Here is a 12728-nt window from a genome sequence, read left to right as displayed (position 1 = left end):
CAGTATTACACTGTATTTGAAAACTTAAAAGAAAACCAAAGAATCAACATAATGAAAAATTATTTCTTTTCCTGGGGAATTTCTCTCCTGCATACTGCCATCTTCAAGACCACACACCAGTCATGATCCAACTGGCTGAAAACAAATATGCTCCCTTGAAATCCATCAATGTCTCTCTTTAACTAGGAAAATTAACCAAGTTCTGCCCTCATTTATATCTATGGCACCTCAATGAACAACTCGGGACAGAACTTGGCTTGCATAATCTTTTTAGTATGATGATTCACAAGCCAGGAAACAAAACAAAATTAACAAAGCAGGTTGAGATTGTGATGCTGCAAGTTTAGACTAATTTAAAAAGGGGGGAGAAAAATGAGCCAACTTGATCTGGATAATATTGAGCAATCATAGAATCCCATGATATATATATATATATATATATATTTTTTTTTTAAGAAATTACTCTAATGTAGAATGACACTCAAATGTCAAGTGTATTTAGTTTTTACCCAGGAAATTTTCTTCATGCTGCCCCTCTGTGGAGGGCAGTACAGGAGGCTTAGTTCCAATTAAGTCACTGCAAAATTGTGTTTTGTTTTTTTTAAACTAGACAATATTGGACTTTTATGCAGATAAAAATATCCAGAGTTATTGTAAAAGATTACAAAAATTGTAACCCAGAGCTTCAGAAGGGATATAAGCTTTCGTACTTTTTGGCATAAGCAACCTCTGACTGAGATTAGGAACAAAGTTCTGTGTGAGCAGCATATTCTATAATATGCTTCATGTGGAGCATCTTACACCTTCTTCTGAAGCAGTTGCTGTTGGGCCATTGTGGGGAACAAGATACTGGAAGAGATGTAACACTGGTCTGGTCCAGCATGGGAATTTCATGTTCTCAAATACAGGCTTAATGAGAAACACTTGTTGGATACAAACAATGCAAATTGTTTCATTCAAAATTCAAAGCAACATCTCAGTGAATTAGGCCATGCCCATTAGCATTAACAGCTTTGGCAAGAACGATGTTTTGTTAGCAATTGTAGTATTAACACTTCTCCTAGCATAAACAGGAATGAAAACTGTGTGATAGACCAGGGCCCTACATCATCATAAGACAATTAGAGGAAATGTTAGGAAAATCCTAGTTTAGAAACTGTATGTGGTACTACTGCTTCAGCAGTAGTGTAGACAGGGCCTGTAATCTGTCCACAGCTCTAGGAAGGGACAAAAATGAGAAGTTAAACCAGCAGATACAATAGATGAACTATGAATAGGGCTACAAAATGCTGTCATGATTTTTAAGAAAAGTCAGGAGGTGGTGAAAAGGGCGGTTGCAGCCACTGCTTTGTAAAATTTCTTCTCTATTGTAATAGAAGCTAGGACAGAGTGTGTTGCTTTTGCAAAGAAAACATGGTGTCCACCTACACTTCCTGCTCTTTTACTAGCTCCAGCAATAGCAATGAGGTCATCAAAACTTCCTTCCCATGGGGCAAGCAGGTGTCACTATTACAGTAATATCAATACTACATGTTTGGCAGTAGGAGGAAGGATCTGAAAATTGCTATCTCCCTCTCTCTCAGCCCCTCTCCCCCAAATATTTTTCTGATAGTTTAAAATTACCTTGGAAACTAGATGTACCTTAAGGGGTTTTTTTCATTATGAGTATGAACAATTACAAAATAACAAAACCTCCTCACCTTTAGTAAATTAAGTTAATTCCATAAGATATAACATAGATGACATGTCTGCATAGCAATAAGCAAAGACATTTCAGATGTTTAGGATCCTAAATTAACAGAATAAATAAAGTCAAAGTTCCTAAAAATTATCTTACCAGAGAGTTTGAAAGTTTTTTCCTCTCATCTTCCTGGCCTGAATTCAAGATTCCAAGATTCCCCAGGAAGAGGAGATGACATAAAAAAACCTAAAGCAGCAGTGCAGGAGGGAAATTGACTCCTTATAGTGTTTTAAATATTTGTGTAGTCATCAACTCTTTAGGAGAAACAGAAACTAAAATTTAGGTCTTGATAGGTTAATCTGTCTTTTCCTAATATGTTTCATACGTTCTCCTGCAGATCTTGTTCCACATTCTTCCCTAACAGCTGGCTCCCATTCCTTTGCTCAGATGGAATTTCTCCTTCACCTCATATTATTGAAGCATTATTTTAGTGTAAAAAAAAAAGAAGGGGGGGAGGGGCATTATTTTAAAGCTTTTGTCACCATCAAGTTAGTCACCGTCAGCCTGGAACATTCATCTTGGATCACTATCATTTTCTTTCAATTAAATTAGACTAGTAGAGGGATGCTCTATACAGAGGTATCAAAACACATTCTCCCTCACATATCAGTCACATTACAGGCCCAGTGAAACTTACCTCCACCATACTGCATAGTATGGAGATTACAGAATATAAATATTCCCCAGTTCTGTATTTACAGAAGAGGCAAGGATGGCATGGTCTCATGTAGCCATACAAACAGGACAGCTGGTAAGCTAAACACATTGGGGTAAAGTCATACCTAGTGCAATTCCTCTTTTCATGTGGCTTTTACCAGGGATACAGTTGGCCCATTGTCTTCTCATGGGTCTATGCGTCTCCATTAAATTGGCAATCAGGGTGCTTCTTCAGAGCTACAGTTAGCATGCTTCTCACTTCTACACATGCACAGTCCATTGATTGATTTCTCATCCTTGCAGCTTCTGTTCACTTAGCTTCCCCAAGTGTTTCTGAAGTTGTGAAGAGATGAACTAATGCGTTGCCAGCAAAAGGCTCCCACATTTCTTCTCTGGTTTAGATGTGGTTACCTTCTTTCAACCTGTAGATGTGCCATACAGTAATGTTTCATATTCATTATTAAGTGAACTGATACATACTTTTTGAGATTGTATGTTTATGGCTTGGTCTTTGCCTCCACCTTGTGCTCATGCAATTCATCTCAACTGACATAAGCTTGCCCTATGCAAGAGAATTGAAGAGCTGGGAGTGGGAGGAGCTGCTGAGCTGCTCATAGGGCAGTATCAAAGGATGTCTTTAACAGCCAGCAATAGCAGATAGGGGAGGGGCAAGAGAAGTCCTGAAAGGGCCGGGGGTAAAATAAGGAAGTAGGGACAAAGTATTGCAATAAGAGAAAACAGGTATGATTCCTGCAACAGTTAAAAGTACCAGATTCTACAGTGATGAGAACCATATGAAAACAGGCATGGTTAGAAAGATGACCTAACAAAATAAGCAAAAAATGCATGGATTCATTTTTTAGTTTATGATGAGGCTGTGAAAGGTTCGTTTTATAAAACAAAGATTTATGTTTCTGCTTGCTTTTAAACTTTTGATTTTGGTGGAGCTGGGTCTAAGACATTATTTGTGAGCTTACATATCTTAAGGAAAGAAAGATATTGGAATCTTTAACAAAGTCACACAACCTTACACTGGTGTCCATTAGGCTTTGGAAGCAAGTAGTGTTAAAAGCCACACAAGTGTTCAGCTTTGTCTCTTTCGATGTCAGCTCTAATCCCACTAATTTTCTAATCACAAGTCTTCCAAGATAGACACAATTTTAATTTCTAGTGTCAAAATATCAAGCAAATTTTCTTTTTGGACAGAAACCTTAACCTTTCATGCCATCCTAACATATAAAAAAGCTTTAAGGTAATTTTTTTCCCCTATGCATGTCACTAAGAAATTTGGAAGGGGTGAGGAAAGGAGCAAGAGGGGAAGGGAGAAAAGAAAATAGAGGATGAAGAGGTGAATTATAAAAGACCACCTGCACTGTTCAAGGTTACATGGGACACCCTACCATAGTGTATGACCATCTTTATAAAATTGTCTAAATTGTGTCACACCTCAAAACCACTTATGAAACTGAATTAAATGTTTTATTATTCTTTCAGATTTCTGAAGTGTAAACTTTAGTTACTCAGATCACAGAATAGGTGCCTATCTCAAATTAAACACAAAAAATAAGCAAAGGACTGCCCATAAAACTCTGTCCACCTCCTCTCACTCCCTCCTTAAAAAAACTTTGCTGCATGCCTGAAAGATTAGAGTATCAGAGGGAATATTTAAGAACATAACACAGAAACTGCCATACTGGGTCAGACCAAAGGTCCATCTAGCCCAGTATCTGGTCTTCCGACAGTAGCCAATGCCAGGTGCCCCAGAGGGAATGAACAGAACAGGTAATCATCAAGTGATCCAGTCCCTGTCACCCTTCCCAACTTCTGGCTGTACACAGAAGTGTTCTGAAAATGTGGAAAGCACTGGATTTAAAGTAAAAGTATAATTCAGTTTACATGCAAAAAACCCCACAAACCGTTGTTTAAGAACATGTTCTTCATTCTTTGTATGTTGTTTGTGTACATGCCAGTATGTTAACATAGATTAAAGAAAACTGAATACAAATACACAAAATTGGCTTAGACATGGAGAATAAATATGGTTTGTATAGCATTGTTTATCTAAGAATGTAACTTTACATGATCTTCACAGTACTGGGATAATTATGTAGGATTTATTCACCCTGTTTTAACAACTGGGAAAACGAATTAGATGTTAAGCAATTTGCCTGATCAGTTAGAACTGAAGCTTTCCTGGACCCCACTCCTTTGCTCAGATGGAATCTCTCCTACACCCCATATTACTGAAGCATTATTTTAGTGAAAAAAAGCTTTATTTTAAAGCTTAGTATACACTTGTTTTGCTTCAATAAACTCAAAATTTTACTTGTGTGTTAAATTGATTAAAAGTAAGTGGGAAAGATAGCACACTAATGCAAAACACAAATGAATCAATGTTGTCTAGTCTTCGACATTAAAGCATGTGTCATCTTATTTCAATGTGAATTAGAGGTAGCAAAAGGTCCAATTATCACATCCTCAAATTTTGTATTCTAAATGTAGCACAAGTACACAAATTGTATCAAAAGTGGCAACAGATAATTATTTTCAATAGGTACTGGATGATGAGACCCCAGAGATGTTTAAAACAGTTTCTCAAGAATCTCTTACACCAGGTAAACTGGAAATTAATTTTGAGGAGTTACTGAGACAAAAAATGGAAGAAGAAAAGAGACGCACAGAAGAAGAGCGCAGGCAAAAGTTGGAAATGGAGAAGCAAGAATTTGAGCAGCTCAGACAAGAAATGGGAGAGGTTTGTATTCTCAAAAATAGTTGAATGAAATGTCATACAGGGTTACCTCCCTGATAGCAAATAATGAATGGATCATTGCTTAAAATTCTAAAATTTGAAGATTTTAGGTATAGTTTCATTGGTATTTATTTTTTTTTTTTTTTTTTTATAATAAGTGTTGACTAAAAAGAAAGAAATGGAAAAAGGAAAACAAATCTAATACTTAAAAAAAAATTGTTTTCCATTTGAAAACTTTTGTTCCCTTTTTAATTGCTTTGAATACAGATTAATACACTTTGCCCTCCCCAACTGAACTCCAGCACCTTTAGACTTGTAAAGCGGTCTACTTTCACAGTAGCTCCTGCAGGTTTCGCTATATCCTCTGCTGAAAAGCTGTTTTGTAACTTCTTACAGCAATACTTGGAGAATCATATCTATAATCCTCCTATAGCTAATGTACAAAAAGATAATTATTTCCTCTTTCTAGTGTTCATCTTACGATTTTGCCCTTATGAATTTTGCCCTATTTGGTGTTTTTTCTTAAAGCTCCAGATCCTTGAGTGATGCGATTACATAAAAAAAATCTGTTTTAATTTAAAAAGTTTCTAGGCCTTGTGCTTGCAGAGAATAAATTGCAAATGCTAAGAAACTAGAAGGTAAATTAAAATAACCCACAAATTATTTTTTTAAATCTCAATGATAAAATTAATCAAATGATTTTTGAATGCTTGGGGAGAGCAATAATTGGAGTTGGAAATACTGTCAAAACCTTCCAAAGTTAGCAAACAAGGAATATGCAGCTCATGCCTGGAGGATCCAAGGTGAGCAATAAGGGCTTTAGGATTTGAGATTTCCAAACATGTTCAGGATTGCATTTTGAACTAATTAGAGTGTACTATCAACACTGAAATGAGAGAGAAGAGGTAACTAGAAAAAACGTAAAGTGAGGGCAATGATTTAGTTCCAGTCCAAAATTGTTATGTTGTTGCTTATGGTTTTTTTTCTATTTAAAATATCCTTCCAACATTTTTAAAGCAGTAAGAATATCCACAGTTTGCCTTTTACTATTAAGTTGTATGCAGTTTAAATACATATAGTGCAACTTACCTGCACTGTGCTATCATGATTTTCTAAGAAATAGTTAAAGCATTACTTAAATTTCTTCTTTTTCAAAAGCAGCTTTTTTATTTTTGGAGAGTAGGTTTTGTTATGGCATATTGCATTCGGTCAGCATTGATCCTGCTAAGAATAAATTAGACTGTTGGTGAAGAATAGCATAGGGTATTGGGCAGCATGATACATAGGAGTCTTACTCTGTCTAGGTGGTCACCATTTACAAGGCCACTAATTACTAAAAGTTTTTACTAGGACTGTCATTTAATCACATTTAACTCACGCGATTACTTTTTTTGAGTTAATCACGATTTTAAAAATTCATTGTGATTAATCGCAGTTTTAATTGCACTGTTAAATAGTAGAATACCAATTGAAATTTATTAAACATTTTGGATGTTTTTCTACGTTTTCATATATATTGTATTCTGTATTCTAATTGAAATCAAAGTGTCTATTTTAAAATATTTATACTGTAAAAATTATAAAAGAAATAGTATTTTCAATTCACCTCATACAAGTACTGTAGTGCAATCTCTGTCGTGAAAATGCAACTTACAAATGTAGATTTTTTTTTGTTACATAACTGCACTCAAAAACAAAACAATGTAAAACTTCAGAGCCAACAAGTCCACTTAGTCCTACTTCTTGTCACCTGAAAAGTCCTACAATGTCACCTGAAAGTGAGATCAGACATTTGCATGGCACTGTTGTAGCTGGCACTGCAAGGTATTTACGTGCCAGATATGCTAAATATTCGTATGCCCCGTCATGCTTCAGCCACTATTCCAGAGGACATGCTTTCATGCTGATGATGTTCATTAAAAAATACAGTGAGTTAATTACATTTGTGACTGAACTCTTTGGGGGAGAATTGTATGTCCCCTGCTCTTGTTTTACCCACATTCTACCATATATTTCATGTTATAGCAGTCTCCGATGATGACCCAGCATATGTTCATTTTAAGAACGATTTCACTGCAGATTTGATAAAACACAAAGAAGGTACCAATGTGAGATTTCTAAAGATAGCTGCCGCACTCAACCCAAAGTTTAAGACTCTGAAGTACCTTCCAAAACCCGAGAGGGACGAGGTGTGGAGTATGCTTTCAGAAGTCTTAAAAGAGCAAGATTCCGATGCGGAAACTACAGAATCCAAACCACCAAAAAAGAAAATCAGCCTTCTGCTGGTGACATCTGACTCAGATGATGAAAATGAACATGCATCGCTCTGTACTGCTTTGGATTATTGTCGAACAGAACCTGTCATCAGCATGGACGCAAGTCCCCTGGAACGGTGGTTGAAGCATGGACGTATGAATCTTTAGCGCATCTGGCACCTAAATATCTTGTGACGCTGGCTATAACACTGCCATGAGAACCCCTGTTCTCACTTTCAGGTGACATTGTAAACAAGAAGCGGGCAGCATTATCTCCTGCAAATGTAAACAAATTTGTTTGTCTGAGCGATTGGCTGAACAAGAAGTAGGATCGAGTGGACTTGTAGACTCTAAAATTTTACATTGTTTTATTTCTGAATGCCGTTTTTTTGTACATAATTCTACATTTGTAAGTTCAACTTCCATGATCAAGAGATTGCACTTCAGTACTTGTATTAGCTGAATTGAAAAATACTATTTTTGTTTTTTACAGTGCAAATACTTGTAATCAAAAATATAAAGTGAGCACTGTACACTTTGTATTCTTTGTTTTAACTGAAATATATTTGAAAAGGTAGAAAACATCCAAATTATTTAAATAAATAGTATTCTATTAGTGCAATTAATCATGATTAATTTTTTTAATCGCTTGACAGCTCTAGTTGTTACCCATGGTGACAGTTCATTGACCTGTGTGAAATAAGTTGGTGGTCTGTCATTGCCAGTGGGCAAGGGTCTATTCCAAAAAAAATACTAGATGCCAGTCTCACCAGAAACACAAGACATGGAGACTGAATTATGCTTTTGCTCTTAGAAGAGTGAAGTACACTAGCAGAGTAGTATGAAGCATCTTGCAGTGCCACTGCTGTTTTGTGACAGAAGACTCTGCCTCCAGGACTATCTAGTGCTTATGCAATGCTATATCAATAAAGCATCCTTCCCATGGACTGACTTCACAGAACAGTAACTTGAGGGGACTGTATGAAGAGGCAAGAGCCTTTTCAAACTAATAAAATTGGTTTAGAAGCAAATATAATTGGAGTATTTTTACCTTTTTTTTTTTTTTTTTTTTTTTTTTAAATGTGTACCGGTCTTGTATGCCTGGCACTTTAAAAGAAATGAAAAATGAAGGTCCCTGCACTGGGGAACTAGATCTACCACCATCTTCTGATACCTTGGTTTCATTAGATTTAGGGAAATGTAGCTAGTTACACTTGGCATTTTTTGCACAAAAACAGTTTTCAAAATCAGGCACACTTATACTGGTTTTGTTATGTTGTAATCTCTTAACAGGAGGAGGAAGAGGCTGAAACCTTTGAATTAAGCAGGGAATATGAAGAACTAATAAAGTTAAAAAGAAGTGGTTCTATTCAGGCAAAGAACTTAAAAAGCAAGTTTGAAAAAATTGGAAAATTGTCTGAAGAAGAAATACAGAAAAAAATTGAAGAGGAGCGAGCTAGAAGAAGAGCAGTGGACCAGGAAATAAAAGAGAGGGAAACAGAGAAATTTCATGAGGCAAGTTATTTTCAGTGTCAACAATTGTTGCTGCCCTTCCAGCAGAGTTCCCTCCATCTCCATAGTAATCCCCCCTACTCCCTGCTATGGGCATCTGAGGAGGTCCCTCCTGGCCAAACCTTACGGAACCAGCAGCCTCGATCTTCCCACCAACCTGTTTTCTCTATATTTGCGAAGATTTTAGTATGCATTTGCTCTTGGCCCCACACCATCTCTCGCCATCCACTTATACTCCTCAATCTGCAAACCTGACATTTGTCTGGCAAATGGCTGATGTGTGGAACATCCATGTGTTTAAACATTGTGACAGATTTTAATCACTTCTCTCTATAAAACCTGCTTAAGATGTTTCCTTATTGTTTTTATTAAATCAGGTTTTTTATGTTATGTCTTGGGAGGAGGAGGTCCCTGCTCAGGGATTATGGGTTCAAGGAGTGGGGCCCTGCCTGGGTTTCTCAAGGTTCCCGTTTGAGGAGCAGAGAGAGGGAGCCCTGTTGCCCAGGAGCCAGGGCCGGCTCCAGCCCACCAAGCTTGTGCTTGGGGCGGTACCTGGAGGGGGGCGGTGTGGCGCTCCGGCCACCGGGGAGAGCGGGGCCACAGCCGGGCTCGCCGCCCTCCCCCCCCCCCCCCGCGTCCTCCCCCTGGCCGCCGGGGGGAGAGCAGAGCCCCCGCCGGGGCTCGCCGCCCTCCTCCCGGGGCTCCGGCCGCCCTCCACCCCGGTGCCCTCCCCCCGGGGAGGGCGGCCAGAGGGGAGGGTGCCGGGGGGGGAGGGGGGCGGCCGGAGGCTTTTTTGCCTGGGGCGGCAAAAAAGCCAGAGCCGGCCCTGCCAGGAGCAATCTTTTCCTTGAGGGGAGGTCATAGGAAGAAGGCTAGGCAGCTACTTTTTCACAAGGGGGAAGGAGGAGGAGGAGGAGGAGGAATTAGCTCTTTCCAGCTTGACGCTTCCAACAATCCAGGATCTGCTCCTCGTCCTATTCTCCCTTCCCCTTCTGTGAATAAGGTAGTGGCCCAACTTCCTGAACTCTTTCTCTGCTAGGAAAAACAAACTTTGGCACCTGAGCTCTCTCCCTGATATACATTCCCATCCCCTCTGAGGAGCAGTAAGGAGATAGGAGGGGCAAAGAAGAGCATGGCCCCAAAGCTTTCTGGAGGGTCCCTTCTCTTCCCCTCACCCCCTTAGCAGCCACTGTGAAATGTTGCTTGAGAATGTAATGAAGTCAGGTCTGAGTCTCACCTTCAGCCCCTCAACCCAATCTCCAGTACTGCCTTTTTCACACCCCCCAAATTCCTTTGAGTGCCTTTATGCCCCCCATACTTACCTTGATTAAATAATTGACCCCAATTCATTTAACATAATGGGTACTGAAACTAGGTCCCAAGCTGTGCAGTTCTGGAAGTGCTGCAAAGTTGTGGCATTGAAACACCTCAGCAGACTGTGGCTTTGGACAGTCCATATTACAGTTTGATACTGTTAAAATTAAAATGTCTTTTTAAATAAATCTCAAGAAATTATTCTAGATTGTTTTCCTTCTCACCACATTCTATTTTGCCTTATCCCTTCTCATTTTATTATCCTTTCCCTTCTGTCTTTTCTTTTTAACCCTTGCTAAATAAGCTAATTTCCAGGTAAATAAGAAAAAACAGTCCCCAAAGTTAAGAGGAGCTGACACCTGGCAGACGTATTTATAGCAGTCCTCCCCCCGCACACCCCAGAAATCCTCTTTACTATCATGTCCTGTCTTCCTCATCAGTTCCCAACTGCTTCCTGTTTGGGAAGAAGTGGCAGCAGGGGAAAGTCATATTGGAGAGGAGGCTAGGAATGAATTGGCAGTGTTCAAAGTGACTTCTGGGAAGGCTACAGGTTAAAAAAATAAGAGCTAACAAGTTTTCAGTGTGAAGGGAGAGGTTTAGAAAAAGGAAACACTGAAGTATAGCACTTTAGTAGTGAAGGGACAGTTGTGTTCTTCGTGTTAGTGGTACAGTACAGTTTAACCTATTTTTGTTTCTCTTTTCCTTAAAGGCTTCTTGCAGAAGGGAGAATTTTTTCCCCCATTTTGGGGTAGGGACTGCTGTAGCAAATCTCTTAAGAGGAAAAAGAAAATCCCCACCAGTTTTCTAAAAAAAGCAGGGTGGGCTTTTATTTTTTAAATAGAAAACGTTAGATGGTCAAAAGAAGCACAGGAAGCTTGGGAATAGTCAAGAAGGGTTTGGAGAGGCTTCAGTTAAGCTCCACCCAGAAAGGGGAAGGGCCACACCCAGTAAATTGTGTCCCCCCCCTTATCCAGTCAAGAAATGACAAGTGCTTAAAGGGTTGTTGTAACCCCTGTTTTTCTATTTTGTCTATTACTTTCTTACGCGGCTCAAAGAAATTGTAGTGCACCACAGATCGCTATGTAGAGCTAGGCTAGCAGGCTGATGTATAGGATTTTACTAGTATACCACAATCCTGAACAACCCACTCTAATTATTGAGGGGAAACAGCAGAGCAACTGGGTTATTATGTTAGCTCATTTATGCAAAGCTTTTTTTTTGGGGGGAGGGGGGGGGAGGGGAGCCACTATGTTCTTCTCATAGTTTGTCATCTTCTTTCTAGGGCTCCCTTCCAGAAAGTTTGACTTACATACACAAGAGCTAGTGTAATGATTAAATATTATTTATATGGGGCATAGTGCCCCATATAACCTTGTGCTAGGTGCTGTACAAGGTATCTTGAAACTGACACTTGTAGGAATACCCACCCACTCAGCTACTATCTAGAAATAGTTCTCAAGGTGAAATCCTGTGGAGATAAGGCAGAGATAGTTTGTTGTTTGACATAGCTAGTTGAGGTAAATCCCAGGTGTTTGTAGGATTGTATACAGGTAACAACTAGTGCCCTATCTCCACTAGAAGTTTCCATTAAAATAATTAACTCAGGATAGGTATCGCACCGTAAAGACTTTTTAAATTTTTTTTGCAGTGAAGACAACCTAGCATTTAAGTGTGTTTATAGTAGGGAGCCTAGGTTTTTAATTAATTTAGCATGTTTTAAAGCATTATTGCTTCAACTAAAGGTTCATAATGGTAAAGCTATCTAGTGAATATCTCACCCCTAAATCCCAGTCTAGACCAGCCTTCAGATGCTGTTGTGCTTATGGGGTTTTAACTGCTACAGCATTCTGGGTGGGTCATGCTGCCCCCAGAAACAAGCATAATGTGAACCCTTCAACTAAGCTAGCCTTTTTACTGTTTATTGGTACAGTCTTCTGTCAGTATTATGATTAAAAGTAAAGTGCTAAACTTTATTACTTTACTGAATTTGTTATTCTTTAAACTGAAAAGGATGATGAAGTAGATGTGAAGCCTGCCAAGAAATCTGAGGCTCCATTTACTCATAAAGTAAACATGAAGGCTAGATTTGAGCAAATGGCAAAGGCAAGGGAAGAAGAGGAACAAAGAAGAATTGAGGAACAAAAATTACTACGTATGCAGTTTGAACAGAAGGAAATTGATGCTGCACTACAGAAGGTATGGAGGATTAAAAATGCCCTCTCCAGAAATGTTCAAGAGCCAAGAATTTTCTATTAATTTAATATTAATGAAATGCATGTTTTAAGAGCTGGTTTGTTTCCAGTTAGTAGCAACATTACTAGAATCACAATAGTCTTGATACTGGAAAAAACAGTTGAAATGAAATATCCAGTAAAATTGCTTTTGGAATTTACTGATAATTCCTGTTTGAAGGAATTAATCGCAGTTAACTCAAAACAAATTAACTTGATAAAAAAATTAAGCACAGTTAGTCTGTTTTAATTGCACTGTTAAATAATAG

General features: G+C 38.6%; 1 protein-coding gene across 13 annotated transcripts in view; it reads left to right on the top strand.

Annotated features, from left to right (window-relative positions):
• Positions 1–12728, top strand: part of LOC113405005 (nexilin-like) — a 43594-nt gene that overhangs the window by 28711 nt on the left and 2155 nt on the right. For all 13 annotated transcript variants that reach the window (XM_026655717.1, XM_026655724.1, XM_026655727.1 and 10 more), the window contains 3 exons: positions 4953–5150; positions 8696–8917; positions 12239–12424. In XM_026655717.1, coding sequence (XP_026511502.1) covers positions 4953–5150; positions 8696–8917; positions 12239–12424 — 606 coding nt within the window. The remainder of the gene's footprint in view (positions 1–4952; positions 5151–8695; positions 8918–12238; positions 12425–12728) is intronic.

Source organism: Terrapene carolina, unplaced genomic scaffold, assembly GCF_002925995.2.
Source record: "Terrapene carolina triunguis isolate 2854851 unplaced genomic scaffold, T_m_triunguis-2.0 Scaffold210, whole genome shotgun sequence".
Taxonomy (NCBI): Eukaryota; Metazoa; Chordata; order Testudines; family Emydidae; genus Terrapene; species Terrapene triunguis.
This window is presented reverse-complemented; position numbering and strand designations above follow the sequence as displayed.